Here is a 20,652-nt window from a genome sequence, read left to right on the forward strand (position 1 = left end):
GAGGGTGTAGGGACATCCCTCTCCACCTTCTCCAAGGAACGGGTGGTCCCACCATCACAGCCCAACCTGTGTCATCTGCTCTCCCAGGGGTTTATGGCTGTTGTGCCCTGGGAACAGCCTGGCAGGCAGAGGCGTGTAGGGAGGGTGTTGGGGACTGATTCTTTCTCAGCAGGCCAAGAAACAGCCTGGAGCAGTGACAGGGATCCTGCTACACCCCAGGTTTCTGGGTGCCAGTGGATGACATCTCCCACTGCTCCGGCACCAGCACTGGGCTCTCCGTGGTGTGTGCCTGCATTTCCACCCACCCTTTGCTAAAAAGCTGTTTCACCAAATCAGCAGCTCTAAACGTGTCATTGGAGCTTCAGGATGTTGTCTCCCTGCACTAACACATGGCTTCGAGGTGGAGATCAAGGAATCTCTCCTGCCAGCTGATGGGATTCATCCCTTAGAGTGAGACTCTACCCAGAGCAGCATCACTGCTGGGGCAGGGGCTGCCAGTCTCCTTTCAGGGGTGCATAGTCTGTGTCTGCTCTCTACCACCCTCTGCTCAGACAAAGAGGTACCGGCGTCAAATTATCTGGTATAAGTCAGCCTGGTTTCACCAGCGTGACTCACAAGCAACCCATGCCTGGAGAAGAGGAGGCTGAGGGGAGACCTCATTGCTCTCTACAACTGCCTGAAAGGAGGTTGTGGTGAGGAGGGAGCTGGGCTCTTCTCCCAAGTGACAGGGGACAGGACGAGAGGGAATGGCCTCAAGCTCCACCAGGGGAGGTTTAGGCTGAACATTAGGAAAAAAATTTTTCACGGAAAGGGTCATTGGGCACTGGAACAGGCTGCCCAGGGAGGGGGTTGATTCACCTTCCCTGGAGGGGTTTAAGGCACGGGTGGACGAGGTGCTAAGGGACATGGTTTAGTATTTGATTAGGAATGGTTGGACTCGATGATCTGGTGGGTCTCTTCCAACCTGGTTATTCTATGATTCTATGATTCTATGATTGAATTTTCTTGCAAAACCCAACTGTGGCCTCAGTCTCAGCTCCACTTTACTGACGGTGAGGAGAGCCACCATTTTTTAAGCAGACAGATGAACCAAGAACAGTTTCTTGGGCAAGAGAAGCTCACATCACTCTGGCCCTATTGACTCCTTTTCTAAATCTGGAAATAGCACCGGCAAGTTCCACATTTGGTCACCAGCTCCCCTCCCACGCACAGGCAGGTAGGATGCGGATGTGGAAAACCACCGATGCAATTAGCAGCGGGCTGTGCTTTGCTCCAGCAAGCGGCTTCTCTGAGCGCTGCAGAAGGCGCATTGTCAGAGCCCAGAGCATGGCCCCAGCTTTGCTGCTCAGTGCTGGTGCCATTGGTCTCCCGCGGCATCGGGGAATCTAGCACTTTTCCAGGAGGAAATATCATAATGTCTATAAACTGGAGAGGGGCAGATTTAGACTAATCATAAGGAGGAATTCTCATCTTCATGATGAGAATGGTGAGCCACTGACCCAGATTGCCCAAGGAAATGGTGGCTGCCACATCCCTGGAGGGGTTCAAGGCCAGGTTGGATGTGGCTTAGAGCCCTTGATCCAGTGGTAGGTGTCCCTGCCCATGGCAGGCGATGGAACTGGATGGGTTTTAAGGTCCCTTCCAACCCAAACTCTACTATGATTCTATGATCATTTTGAGAACTACGGTGCCCACCAGCTCACCAGCTGCTGTACAGTACTAGGTGCTCTTATGCCTCCAAAGGATTAGGAGAACCATTCACTATCATAGAATCATGGAATGATTTGGCTTTGAAGCATCCTGAAAGCTGGTCCAGTTACAGACTTCATGCCACAGGCAGGGACACCTCCCACTGGATCAGGGGTCTCAAAGCCCCATCCAACCTGACCTTTAACACCTCCAAGGATGGAGATCCATGACTTCTCCAATAGCCAGTGATTCTTCTCTACTTTTCTGTAGCCAGTGTTCCAAAGGGTGATCTCCCCTACTAGGAGAATTAATTGATGTTCTCCTCTGGGCCAGACTCCAGCAGACCAGGAGACGCATCCCATTTCTGCCTGAAGAAGCAAAGCTTTGATTGTCTGCAGACACGGGGCTGAAGCTTGGTGCAGGCTGTCAGCACTGTGGTCGGCTGTGGCCAGGGCATGAAATCATCCTCCCCTTGCAACCGCTCTGCACCCAGGGTGCTGAGCATCTCCGGGAAGTCACCAGTGCCCGGCCAGGACTGGCAGCATGGGCGTGAGCAGGAAGGCAGGAACAATCTGTGGGACTTCCCGCAGGTAGAACTGTTTGCTGTCAGTGTGGGACGCAGAGGGGGAAGTGGTTGGCTGACCTTAGTAGCCACCTCCTGCCCTGCTACACACCCCTGGTCATCCCAGGGGACTCACCTCAGAAGAAAGGGCATGTCCATCTCCACAGTGCTATCCACATGACACAGAAATGCAATTCCAAGGTTGTAACAAGCACCCAGCTGAGCTGGAGGAGGGTTGGCATCTCTGCCCTGCTCCCATCCCTGGACTGAGCTGCCTGTGGCTCTGCAAGCAGAGGCAGGGTGGTTCCCGTCATAAGCCGTTGGCTTGCAGAAAGATTCCCGTCCTCACCTCCCTTGTCCTCTCTGCTTTCAGCCACAGCCAGGAGCTGACCCCAGCAGGCAGCAGAAACCCTTGGTGGTGGCCCAGCGCCGTGCCTTGTTATACAGCCCTGGGGCCAGGAATACAGGCCACATGGGTCTGGAGTGGCTTTTCAAACCTTCATTTGTTACAGGAAACCTTTCATGAGTTTCTGAAGGCTTCTGAGGATAAGATGCTCTTGGGGCCCGAGTGATGCGTGGCAGGGGCGTTCCCACACATGTCTGTCTATCTGTATCTGCAGCCGTGGAGCTGTTGGGTTTGATGAGGGATATTTACAGATTTGGGACCTACCTGGGCAGAGTTTGGTACTAAATCTACAAATTAAACAGAGCAATTCCTAAACAGAGAAAAAACACGAGCACAAGTATTGGCTGATGGCCTGACCATGCTTGGAGGGAGGCAGGTAAAAAGCAATCACAAGCAAATCTCCCTTCTTCCTCCTCAGCTCTTGGAATCATTTTTCTTGTCCTCTTTCTTTGGAGACACTAATTCTTGAAGGCAAGGGAAGGTGTCCAGCTCCAGGCCAGCTTCCCTCTGCAGAGTAACAGCCTCTAGAGCTTTCCTCAGGGTTTGATTCTCTGGGATGCTTGATCAGGGTGGCAGCTGATCAGCACAAGCATAGAAACCACATGGAAATCACAGAATGGTCTGAGTTGGAAGGGACCTTAAAGTTCACCTATTTCCAACCTCCCGCCATGGGTAGAGGCCCCTCCCACTGGATCAGGGGCTCAGAGCCCCATCTAACCTGGCCTTGAACACCTCCAGGTATGGGGCGGCCACCACTGCTCAGGTTGGACTTTGCATTTCAGATTCAGCTTTGCTTACCCTGAATACCTCTTACATCCCGGGGAGGAGAACGTTCCCCACTTCTCCTCCCTATTGATACTGATGCTCATCCCTGGAGCCTCCTTGCTGCAGGAGGCTTTGAGGGCCAAGTGTTCAGCCAGGCTCAGCTTCAAGCTGTGACTTTCTCCAGCAAAACACAGCTCTTGAGGCATGACGCTCTCTGTTAGTGCTCTGCCTCCCTGATGGACACCCTTCACTCTACGGTCCAGTGCTCATGGTGTCCCAGTGGGTTTGTGCTCCCCTCGAGGCTGGAGCTGATCCTGATCTCTGCTGCCAGCCTGAACTGAGCATGCCCTGTCTTTTTTCCACAGGTGAGACTCAGGACCCAAGGCCATGCCCGTGTGGAGTGAGGAGCAGCTCTGCACTCACCCCGTCACCACAGACGCCCTGCGGCCACCGTGCCCATCCCGTGCTGCAAACTCAGCTCAGCCATGGAAAGCACAGGTGGGTGATGCCAAACCCCAACCAAATTAACCCACCTCATCCATCTTCTTGTGACTCGACTGCCCTCCAATAAAATACGTGGGTATCTAAGGAGGATTCACTAGTGCTGGGCTATCGCAACTCAAACCTGGACATTCCAGGTGTTGCCAGGGTAAGAACTGGATCTCCCCATAAAATTTGTGGGTTCGGTGCCCACCAGGCCAGATGAAAGCAAAATGATTGACCCCAGGTGGCCAAGAAGGCCAAGGGCATCTTGGCTTGGATCAGAAACAGCGTGACCAGCAGGTCCAGGGAGGTTCTTCTCCCTCTGGACTCGGCACTGGTGAGACCGCTCCTCGAATCCTGTGTTCAGGTCTGGGCCCCTCACCACAAGAAGGATGTTGAGGCTCTGGAGCGAGTCCAGAGAAGAGCAACAAAGCTGGTGAGGGGGATGGAGAGCAGGTCTTACGAGGAACGGCTGAGAGAGCTGGGGGTGTTTAGCCTGGAGAAGAGGAGGCTGAGGGGAGACCTCATTGCTCTCTCCAACTCCCTGAAAGGACGTCGTGGAGAGGAGGGAGCTGGGCTCTTCTCCCAAGTGACAGGGGCAGGACAAGAGGGAATGGCCTCAAGCTCCACCAGGGGAGGTTTAGGCTGGACATTAGGAAAACATTCTTCACAGAAAGGGTCATTGGGCACTGGCAGAGGCTGACCAGGGAGGGGGTTGAGTCACCTTCCCTGGAGGGGTTTAAGGCACGGTTGGACGAGCTGCTAAGGGACATGGTTTAGTGATTGATAGGAATGGTTGGACTCCATGATCCAGTGGGTCTCTTCCAACCTGGTTATTCTATGATTCTATGATTCTATGATTCTATGAAAAGGGATTTATTTGTATAGGCAATCTTGGGGGTAAGACTGGCTGCTAAATCTGTGTTAAGGGAAAAGAAAGAGAGAAAAGGGAGGAAAAGGAGAGAGGGAGCAAAGTACAAGGACACCACCCGGGCTCCGGATGCTCTTCTTCTCCCAGGATGGTGGGCACTGCTGCCAGTGCCCCTCTTCCAGAGTATTATTTATGGTTTGTGGTTGGCCTGAGCAGTGCTGCTTCTGGGAAAGCTCTGGAAGTGAGTTCGAGGGGGACTTGGGGGGGATCTGGTGTCCAAGGTGAGTCTGAGGTATCCCTCTGCCCCTGCTCTCCCTACCAGTAAGATCACAACATGGACAGAAAAACACAGCCAGGCTGCTTGTGCGAGTGAGCTGAGGAGCTGAAGGACACTGCCTCTGCAGCAATCGCAGCATTCAAACCATCCGAACACCAAAAACTCAGTCTCTGACATGGGCAGACCTTGCTCTTTGTGGGGTGTTGGATAGATGGGAAATGAGGCAAGAAGCAACTGAGGGATGGCCAAAAGATTTGCTGCAGAGGGGCTCTTTGAAAGCCTGGCAACTGTTCACACCGGAATTTTAAAGCAGTTCTATGTTTTACTGTATTTTTGTGTCCATTTTTGCCCTGTTTGTGTTGTGTTTTCACGTTGTTTCACAAAGCGGCGTTGGTCCCCCGGCACCCCGAGGTCAGGATATCGATGCTGAAACAGTTTCTTTTCATTTCTAAGCCACTGCTGTTTGTCGCTGGCAGGTTGAGACCGTATTTAGATCAAAGCACATCTTGTTTGTGTTGGAAGGAATGCTTTGACGCCCTGCTCTCTGTGAAGAAACCTCAGCCTATCATGACTGTAGTTGCTTTGATAGAGCAAAACAAGACAGTATTTGTATGAGGGCTCAGAAGAAACTTCCCCTAGTAATCAAAAGCATACAGGAATGAAAAGAATAGGAAATTTCAAATAATCCATTATTGTGTAATTCCCTAGTGCAAAATCCATGAACATAATAGTGAAGTCGAGGAGCTTTACAAAATCACCGGAGAAAACAGAAGAGAAAGAAAACATAAATTTAGAGCAAAATGTTGATGTTTTCTCAAAGAACACTTCCAAAATGAGAAAAATCCCATTTCAAAGGATTTTTTTTCATAAAATCATAGAATCATAGAATGGTTTGGGTTGGAAAGAATGTCAAAGCCCATCCAGTTCCACCCCCTGCCATGGGCAGGGACACCTCCCACTGGATCAGGGGCTCCAAGCCCCATCCAACCTGGCCTTGAACCCCTCCAGGGATGGGGCAGCCACCACTGCTCTGGGCAACCTGGGCTCAACCTCCCCACCCTCACAGCAAAACATTTCTTCCTAAAATCTCATCTCAATCTCCCCTCTTTCAGCTGAAAACCATTCCCCCTGGTCCTATCCCTGCAACTCCCTGATCAAGAGCTCTTCCCCAGCTTTCCTGGAGCCCCTTTCAGTACTGGAAGCTGCTCTAAAGTCTCCCTGGAGCTTTCTCTTCTCCAGGCTGAACCACCCCAACTTCATGGCAGAGGTTCTCCAGCCCTCGAATCATCTCTGTGCCCTTCTCTGGACTTGCTCCTGCACTTCTATGTGTTTTCTGCATTTTTGCATTGTAACTTGTCTTTGCGTTGGTACGATGGCACCAACTGTGCTGGGGGCTCCCATGCACACACAAACAGCTTTGCCAGCACGTATGAATAGTTGTGAGCTCGAGTGTGTGATTGTTTTCTAACACAGCTTTGACTGAGGCCACAGCACCAAGTACTCCACTGCAGAAGGTGGCTAAATTGAACGAATCCCCCCTACAAGCGTCCTTAAGGGGATGCTCATGTCCTATTTTGGCTGGTGGAGTACCACCACGTCCTTACTGGAGCACTTCGCAGTACAGCTCCGTAGGACACCAGTCCACAGGGTAACAGGGTGCTAAGGGGCATGGTTTAGTGTTTGATAGGAACGGTTGGACTCGATGATCCGGTGGGTCTCTTCCAACCTGGTTGCTCTATGATTCTATGATTTTCCCCACATCTCCAGTGTCCATGGAGAGGGCTCTGACCTATTCCCAGTGAGGCACATTCAGGCTTGAAGCCTTCTGAGACAGTTGTCCTGAGGAATGTGATGAGGATGTAGACCCCACAAACAAGTCCCTTTTTCCCTGGTTGTCCCCAGCTACCTGTCTCCCAGAGATGCTGGCCTGCTCATGTTTTCTTTGTCCCTGCAGAGGTGGAGTCAGACATCCTACGCCGCGTCCGCACGCTGCTGCGGGAGCTGGATGGGCACCACCCCGCCTGCCAGTGTGACCGAGGTGAGGTGAACCCCTACACGGCTCCCAGTGTCGGCACCCACTGTCCTCTGCGTCACCAGGGTATCACATGGCCCCAAACTCCTCAACCGCTGCTCTTGCTCAGAGACTGAGGGGACATGGTGTCACCTCCCTGGCATGCTCTGCCCTTTCTACCCTGCTAAATAGAAACATAGGATGGTTTGAGTTGGAAGGAACCTTAAAGATCATCTAATTCAACCCCCCCTGCCATGGGCAGGGACACCTCCCACTGGATCAGGGGGCTCAAAGCCCCATCCAGTCTGGCCTTGAACACTTCCAGGGATGGGACATCCATAACTCTCCATGGCAACCTGTTCCTGGTGTCTGCTGAGCACCAACCTCAGCAGCTTCCACCCCTCTTCTCCATGGCTGTTGCGTCCTTCACACCCTGCACTCACCCAGGTCCGAGAGCGAATGCCGGAGCTCGAGGTGCTGCTCCCAGCCCTGACACTGGCTTGCCTCATGGCCCCATCCAACTCACTTGACACCTCTAAACTGGAGTCCCCCCATCTCTCCCTGGGGGGATATCATTTTTCCAGCTCAGCTCCTCACTAAGGAGTCAAGTGAAATCCATGTTTACAGCTTTGGAGAATAAAGCTCAAGCTGACCCAGCAACTGGACTGCTGCAGCTGTAGGAAACAATTAATCTTCAAAAATTGATTTTATTTGGAGTTCACGGAATATTTTGCAGTTAATTACACTTGATTTTTTCTGGAATGAACTGTGACACCTGCAGGACTGAAATGCTTTGTGGTCCTTGCTCTCAGCAGCCAGCTTTCACGTGTTGTGTGCTGGGAGCAGCAGGACCCCGAATTCCTTGGGGCAGGCGGTGAGAGCAGGCAGTCATAAACAGGCAACAGAGGGAATAGGAAACAAACCACATCCATTGCCCTGCCTTGCTTTTCTCCAGCCTCCAGTCCTAGGATCTTTAGGACTTTTTTCCAGCAGTTTCCCAGTACTAGAGGTGCAATACATCAACACTCCACCCAGAGTCAGGGTGGCAGCAGCCTTGCCCTTGCAGAGCATCGCTGGTTGAAGCAGAGGGTAGAGAAGCCTGCTTTAGCTCTGATAGTGAAGTCAATGTGGCACCCCAGCGGGTGATCTTTGCAGTACCACTGCCCAGGTCTCCTGATCCCTCTGTGAAATGCTGCCTCTCATCCATAGTTCCTCTGCTTGGCAACCTGACCTCTTTTCTTGGCTTTCACTTCTCAGGGATGCTGCGATGGACCCTGCATAAAAAGATGGACCAGAATCCCAGTAACAGCTCCATCCTGGTCAGGATACTGGTGAAGGAACTGGAAAGGGTGAGTGCCACCTTTGAGACATCCCCTGAGCACCATATCAGCCCCTCTGTGGTGTGTGACCTGCTTTAGGACCATGGGGAGCAGAGGCTTGGAGACCCCACTCCATCCACAGGGCTCTGCCTCCCATCTGGGACATCCTGGGATAAAGATGTTTTTACGGACCTTGAACCTGGCTGGGGACTGTGTCTTATAGCCAAGAGTGAGGAGCTCTGTGGGACACCAGGACAGAGCTGCAGCTCATCCCCAGCTGATGTCTGCAGGGACCCGAGTTGGCCCCCAAAAGACTGTGAACCATGGGCAGCGCAGGGAGCCTCCCCGGGCTCCTCAGTGCCGAGGCAGCCAAAGGCAGGCAGCCTTTGCAGTTTGCAAACAGCAAGATCCAAAACACCTCCAACCATTCCCAAATTTCCTTCACCCCCTCCCCACCCCGCAACAGCTACAGTAGCAGGTAGAGTGGAAATTTCTCCTCCATGTCACTCATTTCCTTCCCCGAGGGTGTCAGAGCAGAAACATCTTACCCACTATTTTGTCCTGAGAGCATCTGATGGAAACTTTGCAATGATTTTTTTTGTTGTTTTGTTTTAATGATTTGTCTTCTCATTTTCCAGTCTTGTGCAAAACTTCAGCACCCCCAACATCCTGGCATGACCTGGTTTGTGGTTTGATGAGGTGTGATGTGTAGAAGTAACACCTTTTCTTTCTGATGAGGCTCCCTCATTTTACCCAGCACCTTCTCATTCCGGTGCAGGGACAAACAGCCCATGACCCCCTTCTACCTCCTCATCCTGGTGATAAGCCACTGCAGGTCATGCTTTGTACAAAAACTCCTCATACATTTTCCTCTCCATCTTTGTTGTTTCTCCTTTCGAGCTGGAAGGATAGAACCACCTTTCTCAGCACCTCTCAGATCCCGTGTCCTGCCAACCCCTGCTCAGCCCTGGGGAGGGCAAGGCCCCTCTGCAGAGGTTCTCACCCTCTCCATCAACACACCCATATCACAAACTTGAGCTGCATCATCAGCCCAGCGCGGATCCCTGCACACGCATTGCAGTGCTGTGAACATGGAGCAGTTATTCCTAATCTTTGATTCCTATCTTTTGAGCAGCTCTCAGGCCATTTGTGGGCTCTCTCCCACACTGGGGCAGTCGAGCTTCTCTCAGTGGCTTGAGGAGGGATCGTATCAAGTGGCTTTTGTAAATCCAGATAAGCAGGAGTGTCCACAGTACCCTTGGCTAAGGATGCAGGGGTTTCCCCAGAGGGTTTGGGGTCTGTTTTCCTCTGCAAAAGCCATGTAAGTCCCATTTTACCTATTATCACTCTGCTACTCTTATCTTTCCTTGCCCAGGAGGGATATCAGGCCTCCCGGTCTGTAATTCCCTTCGTCTCCCTGAAGTTCTTCTTGGAAATCAGTGTCATACTTCTTCCTCGTTCTTCTAATCCTGCAGCAGCACTGAGCAGTCAGTACCAACCACAGATAATAATTTAGCAATTTCATGCTTGAGTTCCTGTGGGGCTCTGGGCAAATATCAGCAGGTCTCAGCAACTCACTGTTATTCATTTTATTGATCATTTCTAAAGCTTTGCTGTCATCAGTTCCATTTAACTCAGATCCATCAGCACAGAAGCCCTGAAGGGAAGTGCTGGAAATATCTTTGGGATGGAAATACCCTTCCCAGGTTTAGCCAGGGGCATTCCCTTTGCTGGAGCTGTCAGGTAGAGCCAGGCTGCAGGGAAGGGCTGGGGCTGCGTAGGCTTGAGCATCCATCTGGCTCCCCATGGACCCAGACAGGGATGGAAGGGCATGTATCCTCCCTGTCCACTCTCGTCCCACACACACTAGATGTAAACCAGGCTTTTTCCAGGGGGTTCCCAGTGGTTTTATATTTTTCACATCGATTTTTGCAACACGGAGGAACCACAGAATGGGTTGGGTTGGGTTGGATTGGTTTGGGTTGGGAGGGACCTCGAAGCCCATCCAGTTTCAACCCCACCTCCCATTGGATCAGGGGGCTCAAAGCCCCATCCAGCCTGGCCTTGAACCCCTCCAGGGATGGGGCAGCCACCCCTGCTCTGGGCAACCTGGGCCAGGGCCTCCCCACACGCAGAAGATCTGTAACGTGTTCAGTTAGAAACTTTCATTCATTCTCTCCCACCACAACTGCTGCACAAGCACTGCAAAACTCCTGGTGTGCAAATCCCACATCTGCAGCAATCCCTAAGCCTTCACATCCCTACAACAACCTTCAGCACTGTGATGAGGGGGTGGCCACGGCAGTGTGATCTTTCCCACTCTTTCCCAAGGCTTGGCTTGCATGGGATGCCCACCAGGCAGGACCTGTCTGTCCCAAGGACATCCTACCCACCCTGATGGCATGTGAAGGGAGCTCAAACCCCACCTTGACCTAGAGAGCATCACCCCTGAGCCAGGGAGAGTGCCTGTGCTCACCCTGTGTGTCTGAGCTACCGAGCAGCTGGGACCAAGCATATCCTGGGGGCTGAGGTGGCTGCTGCAGCTCCAGTCTCTGCCTCTGCCCATCCCAGCACCCTGCCAGGTGTTGCCTGCACTGACTGTGCCTTTTGGTCCCACAGGCGGAGCGAGGTGACTTCAGACATTACATCATCCCCTTGCTGCACACGCTGATGTACACCCTGATAAAGGTAACCTGCTCAGGCTTCACTGGGGCAAGATCCAGGGAAAACAGGAGGGAACACCCGGAGCCACTCAGCACCTATTCCTGTGCTGAAATATCCCAGTGCCCACCCAGTAAAGCCCTGGAAGTGCCAGGGATGGACTCAGCCGTGTGTTTCCCAGTGTGCTGTGGGATGGCTGAGACACTGGCACCTGTGACACATACGGGGGTGACAGCTTCTTCCAGTTGACCTGATGGTGCACAAAGCCACAATCGGGCAAAAACGTGTGCCCACAGCCCTTCAGTGGATATTGCTGGAGGATTCCAAACCACTGTAGAGCCTGGTTCTGCTTCACATATTGCATTTAAATCCATATTGAATTGGTGTAGCTCTGTGCCCTCCCACTGTGGGGTCTGTTGTGGGGAGAGCATCGTTAGGGAACACTGCCTGGGGCATCTCCTTGACTGTCCTGTTCTTCCTCCAGGCTCCTTGCATCTCGGACGAGCTCTGCAGCAGAGTGTATGATTTCTGTAAGAAGCTGCTCACCCTGCCCAAGCCTTTCTGCACCATCGGTTTGGACTATGCCATCAAGCTGAAGATGGAAAGGACAGCACCGGGTATGAAGGCTTCTCCACACTGCCCGTGCAGGGCATGTTGAATGTCTTGGGTCCTCAAGGCAATGGTAGTGGGAGTTTGGTGGGGGGAGGGGTCATACTTGTACTGGCCTTTGCCTAATGCAGTGAGCAGGGATTTCTGCCACTTAGAAACATAGAATTGTTAAGGTTGGAAAAGACCTCTAAGGTCACCCAGTCCAACCATCAGCACAACCCCACTGTGCCCACTTAACCTTGTCACTTCTGCACGCTTTTTGAACCTCTCCAGGGATGGAAAATCCCGCTCTACCCAGGCAGCCTGTGCCAGGGCTTCACCACTCTCTCAGTGCAGCGATGCATCTTAATAGGAAAGTTCTCTCCTGATTTTAGGAGCCTTAGTTGCTAGCAGAAAACCTTGGAGCCCTCCTGCTGTTGGTATGGGCATCACGAAAGCAAAGTCCAGCCCATCTCTGGTGGGTGTACAGACATCCTCTCTCTAAAGGAAACAGGGTGCTTGTGCTTCCAGCCTGGGTCTCCACTTGGCAAAGCAAACACTGTAACATTGACTTGTAGGATGTCCAGCGTGGACTCTCCCTCCACTACTGCCTATCAGGTCTTAAACACTAAAACATCATTGGTTCCACCAGAGATTAATCCCTTTTAGAAAGAAAGCCAGAGGAGAATTCTCTCTTCCTTAATGTTGCCCAGTGAAGTTCTCCCTGGTGAAGTCATCTCTAATGAGAATCCTTAAAAGCAATCCTTTAGAACAGTGCAAAGCACGGACACCATGTAAGGTGGAAGTAAAATATGAGAAACCTGGTGGGAAACTAGAGAGAATGAGCCATTTGTGGCCTTCTCAGCCCATCACCATCACCCCAGTCACTTTTCCCCAGCACTTCTTTGTCCAGAGCTCCAAAGTCCACCTTTATCACTTGACTTCTGGTAAAACAATGATTCAGTGTGGAAAGCTGGGGATCTTCAGTGGGGCTTTTCTCAGAGCACCACGAGGTTCATGAGGTGATTGAACCTGAGCAGTGCAGGGTGGCTGTATCTTTCCCACCTAGGGCTGGCTGAGTGTAAAATGCATCTCTCCTGATTCAGAAATGTGTTGGGCTCCTCATATTCACCTGAACACTCCCCTGGTGTGGCCCTGTGGATGGAGTCCAGGAGTCAGGCTCTTCCTCCCACTCCCGAGCTCATAATCCTCTAAACAAAGGAAGGGAAACACAGGAAATTGTCCCAGAATAGAAGGTGATTTCTTTTTATGTAGCATAGCCTATCCTATCTTTGTCCTTGACTATTTTTAACTCTGGGCCTGATTCTTGACTCTTTTACACCATTTCTTCAACAACAAAGACTGGAGAGATGATGTCTGGCTTTGCAGACCCATCGTCAGCCTCTACGACAGGAGCAGCACTGAGCTGCTTGGGTGACCTGTGTCATCACTTCTCATGCTCTGACTCCTGCCTGTTTATCTCCTTGCCTCTGCTAGGTACGTTGTACCAAAGGATGGTCATTTCCGAGCAAAGTCTTAAAAGTGACCCATATCATTATCAGGAAAAGTGAGTAGCACCTCTTTGAATGTGTTGTCACTTTTATTTCTTTTCCAGCCTTTAAGTCTCATAGTGAAAGCTGTCCTTGTCCTCTGCTCTGAAATTATGTCAGATCAACGTAAAAAGGGTTGTTACACGCTGCCATATGTCCCAGTTGAGTTCTGTGGTCCTGGGAGTCGGGGAGACAGGGTGGAGAAGGGGAATATCAGTAACACCCCTTTATTCTCTGCATGGGATAATGGGGACACGGGGTCTTCACAGCAGCCCTGATGTCAGTAATGGGAAGTCCTCACCTTCTTTCCCCTTTCTCCCCATCTTCCTGCTCCACACAGGATTTTCATCTTTGCTGACCCCGACCTGCTCTCCGAAGCTATCTGCAATGCACTGGTCACCGACACAGAGGCAGCTCAGGTCTCCCAGAGCCCCCGGGCGTGCATGTGCTACGTGATCATCCACGCCATGCAGGCAGCCCTGGCCGAGGGCTGTGACATCAGTGGCTTGAAGGCGAGCCTCCAGGTAACCAGCACCACTTGTGGTGTCAGAGAATCATGGAATAGATTGAGTTGGAAGGGATCTTGAATCCCATCCAGGTCTGCCCCCCTGTCACGGGCAGACACACCTCCCACTGGATCAGGGGCTCAAAGCCCCATCCAACCTGGCCTTGAACACCTCCAGGGATGGGGCAGCCACCACTGCTCTGGGCAACCTGGGCTCAACCTCCCCACCCTCACAGCAAAACATTTCTTCCTAAGATCTAACCTAAATTTCTTCTCTTTAAGCTTAAAACTGTTTCCTGTCATTCTATCCCTGCACTCCCTGATCCAGAGCCCCTTCCCAGCTTTCCTGGAGCTCCTTTCAGCGCTGGAAGCTGCTCTAAGGTCTTTCCCAAGGGTCCAGCTCTTGCTGGGCACCTTGGAGCAGGAGGCTTTTTGGCAGCTGGAGAGATCAACCCCCCAGCTCCTCACTGCTGTCCTCCATCCCCAGTAGACCCAGGGTTATTCAGAAGGCTGAGTTTTGAGCAAAGCTGTTGTTAAACTAAAACAATTATAGAAGAGTTGCTGTGGCAGAAGCCAGAGGTTTTGAATCTTCATCTTGAGTCTTGAGTTTTGCACAACATATCTGGGCTCTGTGGCTGAAATAAAGGCTCCTCTGTGAGCTTCTGGTCATTTCGAAAACATCTCAGTGGAAATGGTCCAACAAGTTTTATTCAAAAACTCCTTCTAGGAGTTGTGAGGCCACAGTTATACAAATATCTGGTTCAGAAAGGCAGCTTTGCAGCGGCTCGCAGTGATTTTCTCTCCAAAGACACCTTTGTGTGTCTGCCATCCCCATCTCCCAAGGGTCACTTGAGCTGCCAGCTCTGCTTCTGCCTCCCAGAGCTCATAGAAGCTGGGAGCACATTGCCCATCACCTGCAAGCCTGCCAGAGAAAACCTTTAAGCAGGCAGTGCAGCCAGCATCTCTCCTTCTCCAGCCTTCCTTGAGGACAGGAGGACATTCATGTCCTCTACTATGAAGCAAATACTGCAGGACTCATTTGAGCTCTTTCCTCCCCCTCGCATGGCCCTGCCCATGGAACATCTCCCCTTTTCACACCTCTGGGTGTTAACAGCTTCTCCTCATGACAGGATATGCCCATGAGTGATGTTGAGCACTGGTTCCAGCAAGTGGTGGCAGCAGTCGAGGATGCAGGAAACAAAGTGAATGCAGACCGTGACCAGCATGCAGCAAGGCTGGAAAAGATTTACTGCACGATCCTCAGCTCCTCACAAGCAGGTACGGTCTGGGCCAGCCATGTAAGGTGGGTTAAAGGAGCTGTGAATTTGGCAAGCCCCTGCCTCACTACCATGTTCTCACCATTGACTTCCCACAGCTGTCCATCCCCACCTCCCACTGTCTCCAGTTTAGCAGCATCCACAGAATCATAGAATGGTTTGGGTTGGAAGGGACCTCAAAGCCCATCCAGTTCCATCCCCTGACATGGGCAGGGACACCTCCCACTGGATCAGGAGCTCCAAGCCTCATCCAACCTGGCCTTGAACCCCTCCAGGGATGGGGCAGCCACCACTGCTCTGGGCAACCTGGGCCAGGGCCTCCCCTCCCTCACAGCAAAACATTTCTTCTTAAAGTCTCATCTCAATCTCCCCTTTTTCAGCTTGTTATTCTGCAATCCCTTTGCTTTCTGCAGCAAAGCAAGGTTCATGCACCTGAAAGGGAAAACTATCTGCTCCTGTGTGTTACAAGCAACCGTGTTTCCCACAGGCGATGTTCCCGTGGGAGAGACGCAGGGCATCCCTCTGCCCAACCCCAAAATCAGCTTTCACCTCTGGACAGAAGACAACCAGCTCTGTGAGTGCCCCAGGGGGTTGTGGTGAGGTGGGACAGTGCCTGAGGCTGGGAAGCCTCTGCAAAACATGTAATTTCTTCCTGATTGTTGGGCAATGAGTTTCATAACCATCACCCAAGGGCCAAGCTTGTGGAGGTTCTTGCTGACCACACCAGCCTTCCATCTTCAGGGATGTTGGGGTCAGATCAGGGGATTGGGAGGGGGGAGAGGTGCAGGAGATGATACGGGGGCCCCTGTAGGACAGGCTGCAGCAGGATACACCTGAAGTACCTGGTTTGAGTGATACTGAGCACTCTTCGTGGTGCAGTGTGAAATGGGACTGAAAGACTGATTGATCTTGGACCCACTGGTGGAGGTATTGGCCCTCTGTTTTGCATGAGAAGAGGGCAGCTGGGACAGGACAAGGGCTCAGCCTGGACTTGATTGTGTTCCCCTCCTCAAGCTCCCTTCTGCCTGCAGGGAAGGAATTGGCGTTGTTCATTCGCCCGCTGACACAGAGCTGTGAGCCTGAGTGCCTGAGCCAGGACCAGGACAACTTTGAGATCCGGGACATCATCTCGGACTGCGAGTGTTGCGAACAGACTCGCTTCTCTGTGCTCTCCACCGACAGCGGCATCGAGCGAGACCTGCCTGTAGCAGCCGATGAACCATCCACCCCTTTCAGCACCGAAACAGAGCAATCCCGGCTCCAGAGGAAGGGTGGCATTAAAAAAAAGCCATCGCCACTGGAGAATGTGGCCTTCCTGCAGGCTGGCTGCAATGGTCCTGCGGCAAAACCCCCAGTGAAGCCACCAAGGAGACCAGGCGTCCCCCCGGAGCCCATGGTCCCGGTCCAGAGGCTGCACACTGCCCGCATTGTACTGCTGGGGGATGATCGGATCCTGGGGCGCCTGGCCCAAGCCTACCACTCTTTGAGGTAACTGGTGGCCACAGCCTCTTTGACTCTGGGCATTTGGGAAAGGGAGGACAGGGTCTTGCTCTTCAGCCTGTGGAAGCAGCCAGGACAGCTGGGGATGGGGTGAGCTCCAGTGTTACCTGTGACAGGATGGGATCCAGGTGTTTTGCACCCAAGCACATCCAAATTCACTGGCTGCATGACATTGTTTGGCTCAGTTGAACCAAATCCTGCATAGAAGGAGTTTCTCCCTTCTGTCCACATTATGGGTTAAATGAACAGTGAATGAGGCAAGAGGTTTTCCTATGCAAGAGGGAGAAATCCTAAAGAAAAGCTTTTCCCCAGCTGCCCATCCAGCTCCGCTGGGCCAGGAGACCAGCATGGCTTGGGTCTGGGTGGTGGCGTAGGCAGCAGCCTGGGGAGCAGAGCCGGGCACAGAGGAGACCGCTGGTCCCAGCTGAGAGCCCGTCTGTGGGACACCCCCACCCCCAGCACCTCCCCTCATCAGACTTGGACAGACTTGCCCGTCACCCTGGGCAAAGGAGGTGTGTGAGGAGGGTCTGAGATCCTGCTGCAGAAGAGCTGTGGTCTCCTGGCACTGACCAGCCTTGGCCAAGAGCCATTTTCTTCCCCCTTCTCCTTGTGACATGATAATTTATTTTTCCACTTTAAGGAAAAGAGAAACACGGCGAGTTTTCCTGACTCCCAGGCTGAACCTGCACTTCTACTACATCCCAGTCATGACGGGGCAACCAGATACCCTGACTGTTGTGGTGAGTGTGGGCTCAGCAGCTCTGGGCACTGCTGCCAGCGGCTGATGGTGCTTTGAGAGGAAGAGCAGGGGGGGTTACAGGAATTATCAATACCTAGTTCCTAGAACCAGGAGGACAGGAGCCAAAACAGGGCAGCTGGGTTCAATCTGCAGACTGACTTCGGGAATTCATCAACTCCAGAGACACTCAGGTTGCTTCAATCACTCTGATGGGTGGTAACTCCTAGCCTAGAAATGCCTGCAGGTTGAGGGACAGGATTCTCCACCTCTACTCTGTTCTCATGAGACCCCACCTGGAGAACTGTGTCCAGTCCTGGAATCCCCAACATAAGAAGGATTTGGAACTGTTGGAACCAGTCCAGAGGAAGCCACAGAGATGATCCAAGGGCTGGAGAACCTCCTGTATTGGGACAGGCTGAGAGAGTTGGGGTTGTTCAGCCTGGAGAAGAGAAGGCCCTGGGGAGACCTTAGAGCAGCTTCCAGGATGGAAAGAGACTGTAGGAAAGCTGGGGAGGGACTTTTTACAAGGGCCTGGACTGACAAGATGAGGGAAAATGACTTTAAATTGGAAGGGGTAGATTTAGATTGGACATTATGAAGAAATTCTGCATGATGAGGGTGGGGAGGCAGAGACTCAGGTTGCCCAGAGCAGTGGTGGCTGCCCCATCCCTGGAGGTGTTCAAGGCCAGGCTGGATGGGGCTTGGAGCCCCTGATCCAGTGGGAGGTGTCCCTGCCCATGGCAGGGGATGGAACTGGATGGATTTTAAGGTCCTTTCCAACCCAAACCATTCTATGATTCCATTCAGTTTTGCTGCTATGCCCCAGCTATAGGAGGGTCGAGGGAGCTTTAGCAAGAGACTGATGTTTTTCCCTCCTCCCAAACACTTAGAGGAAGCAGTCACCCCTTTCAGAGGGCTTTACCTGTTTGGCCACAGCCCCAGTTCTAGTTCTGCAAGTCACTACCTTGTAGTTTATCTTGGGCAAATCTCTTGCCCTCTGACAGCCTCGAGACAGTGATAAATGAACAATTGCACTTCTCACAATATTTCAAGCTGGTCCAGAGCTGGCTGTGACTGCTGACAAATGTGCCAGTACAAAAAGGAGTATTCCTTCTTTTCATTCTTCTCTTGGTTTTGGGCACATATGAAGTAAATGCTACAAGAAATGTTTTGCTGTCTTTTCTGGACCAAGGAGGGATGGGGAACTTGCTTGCAGGGCATTTGTGCTTCAGCTCTCTCTGCCTCCTCTATTGCTCCTGGTAGTTTGAGCCATGATTGTACCCTGAATTTTGTGTTTCTCCTGCAGGACCACATTGCCACTGGCCAAGAAGAACTCTGTGAGGTGGCTGGGTACCTGGGCAGAGCCGACCAGTGGTACGAGAGCAACATCAACACGCTCTGCCATGTGATTCCCAAGCTGGCCACCATGGTATGAGGGAAATCTTCTCACCTCCCCAGCCTGGCCCACTTCCCAAATACATCTGCCTTACTTAAGGACAATCTCACACCCTGCAGGGCTCCTTCATGCCCCCGATAGAGCTCTCTCCCTGCAAACCCCTCCCCGGCCCAGCAGCCAGGAAGGTACATGCGGTTGACACTACACCAGCCCACAAGACCCACTTGCTGTGATGGGTTTTTTTGGCCAGGGGGGAGGAAATGGCAGATTTCAAGAAAGAAAATGTAAATGAGGCATTTGCTGAAATACCCTGGGCTCTCATTTCCCGGCAGTATTGAGCCACCATCACAGCCTACAAAAAAAATGCTGATAGGTCGGCAGAAGGCTTTGTTTCTCCCGTTCACCTTGACTAGTTCTGACCCTGGGGGACAGCATATTGCCCCTCATCTAGGAAGACTTGAGGGTTTGTGGCAGTGTTTTTGAGAAGTGGCCACAGCTGATCCGTAACGTGATTTTCCCACTCTCTAGCCTTCCTCTCCGAGCAAACATCTTGTGACTGATCTGTTCATCACTGACGTGATCACTTACTACGTTCGCATGGGCATCCAGCCTGTCTGCTTCCAGGTCTACGCTGTGAAGGTGGGTACCACATCTCCTGTGCTCTCCCATGGTTCTGCAAATGCTCGCAGACCCCACTGCTGGCAAATATGTGCAAAGGCAATGTGGTCTGGGGGCTTTTGGCAGATCCAAGCCTGGATCTTTGTGTTCCTCAGACTATTCTCTCCTTGCCAGGCTCCCAGATCTAGTGACTCCATGTTGCACAGATCAGCCAGGGTCAATGAACCTAGGAAGGCTATTTCAGGATCACATAGATCAGCAACGTGAGCCTTGAAATTCCCCTGTAAGGACACACCTCTCTTGGTCCACTGGGTTTGAGTTTGTTCAGGAGCTCTGGCACCTCCTGCTGCTTTGGGTGCTGTGAGCAAACAGGGGCTTTCTGAGGGACTTTGCCAAAACCTCCCTGTACCTTGCAGGGGTTTTGCAGGGCTTCCTGAAACGGTTTGATGTATTTCCTGCCAGGTTTTCTCTGAAATGGTATCAGAGTGAGACCTGGCATTTGGTAGAAGAGCAAAGAACTCCTGTATTCGGTCATGTAACATCAACCACCACTCTGCTCCTCTGGCAGTTTTTCCTCTTCAAAGCCCAAGCTGGCCCTGAGGCACATATCATAGAATCATGGAACGGTTTGGGTTGGAAGGGACGTCAAAGCCCATCCAGTTCCACCCCTGACATGGGCAGGGACACCTCCCACTAGGTCCAGTTGATCCAAGCCCCATCCAACCTGGCCTTGAACACCTCCAGGTATGGGGCAGCCACCACTGCTCTGGGCATAGCCTGTCACATCTCCTTTTCATCTACTCATAGCTGGTATGGTAACCTATTGTAGTTCCAAGAACTGGAAGAGGTTTGGTAATTACTAGCAGAACATCACTAGGATTTGGGCTGATAACCTGTAGTTTGTAAGTTTGGAGCATCTGGTCTTCAGCTTGAGTAGCTGGGGATTTTGATTTTTTGGTGAATTTTTCTTCCACTCATTTCTGCTCCAAGACAAAAACCAAAAACAAGTGAGAGAGTGGGTGACTCAAGCAGGGGAAGAGAAACTGACTCCAGATGTGGTTTTCAGATAGTGGCACCTAACCTACCCTGTTCTACAGGGTGTGATGCTGTTTCATCTGGAAACACTAAGTGTGTTTTACCTTTTCGGTTAAGACCACACTATTCCTCTTTGGCTGCAGGGAGTTTCCCTTGAAGTAAGGGTTGAATCCCACAGGAGTTGGATGTAGGGCTGGGAGTGTCTAGGAGAGGTTCTTCAGGACCTTATCTTCACATTTTGCTCAAAGCAAGCCCACAAAACCAAAACAATTAATAGGTCTGAAGTGACCAGTTGACTTTGATGTATCAGATAGAAATTACATGCCTTGAAGACAAGCCAGCATCTCCAGTCAGACCTGGGAATCTGCTTCTCCTGACCTGGGTTACCTGTGGGTGGATG

The 20,652-nt window shown here is 51.9% G+C and overlaps 1 protein-coding gene across 6 annotated transcripts in view; it reads left to right on the plus strand.

Annotated features, from left to right (window-relative positions):
- The window catches only part of PIK3R6 (phosphoinositide-3-kinase regulatory subunit 6), a 35,392-nt gene that overhangs the window by 9,073 nt on the left and 5,667 nt on the right, over window positions 1–20,652 (plus strand). For 5 of the 6 annotated variants that reach the window (XR_011338746.1, XM_069872321.1, XM_069872324.1 and 2 more), the window contains 13 exons: window positions 3,788–3,920; window positions 7,008–7,091; window positions 8,322–8,413; window positions 11,003–11,071; window positions 11,529–11,661; window positions 13,130–13,199; window positions 13,523–13,706; window positions 14,818–14,965; window positions 15,452–15,538; window positions 15,996–16,452; window positions 17,105–17,204; window positions 18,510–18,632; window positions 19,128–19,238. Coding sequence is in view for 5 of the 6 variants with exons in the window: in XM_069872321.1 (XP_069728422.1) it covers window positions 3,908–3,920; window positions 7,008–7,091; window positions 8,322–8,413; window positions 11,003–11,071; window positions 11,529–11,661; window positions 13,130–13,199; window positions 13,523–13,706; window positions 14,818–14,965; window positions 15,452–15,538; window positions 15,996–16,452; window positions 17,105–17,204; window positions 18,510–18,632; window positions 19,128–19,238 (1,671 nt within the window). In the remaining variant the exon portion in view is untranslated. The remainder of the gene's footprint in view (window positions 1–3,787; window positions 3,921–7,007; window positions 7,092–8,321; window positions 8,414–11,002; window positions 11,072–11,528; window positions 11,662–13,129; window positions 13,200–13,522; window positions 13,707–14,817; window positions 14,966–15,451; window positions 15,539–15,995; window positions 16,453–17,104; window positions 17,205–18,509; window positions 18,633–19,127; window positions 19,239–20,652) is intronic. The other variant, XM_069872325.1, reaches the window with a different exon arrangement.

Source organism: Phaenicophaeus curvirostris, chromosome 19 (assembly GCF_032191515.1).
Source record: "Phaenicophaeus curvirostris isolate KB17595 chromosome 19, BPBGC_Pcur_1.0, whole genome shotgun sequence".
In the NCBI taxonomy this organism is placed as follows: domain Eukaryota; kingdom Metazoa; phylum Chordata; class Aves; order Cuculiformes; family Cuculidae; genus Phaenicophaeus; species Phaenicophaeus curvirostris.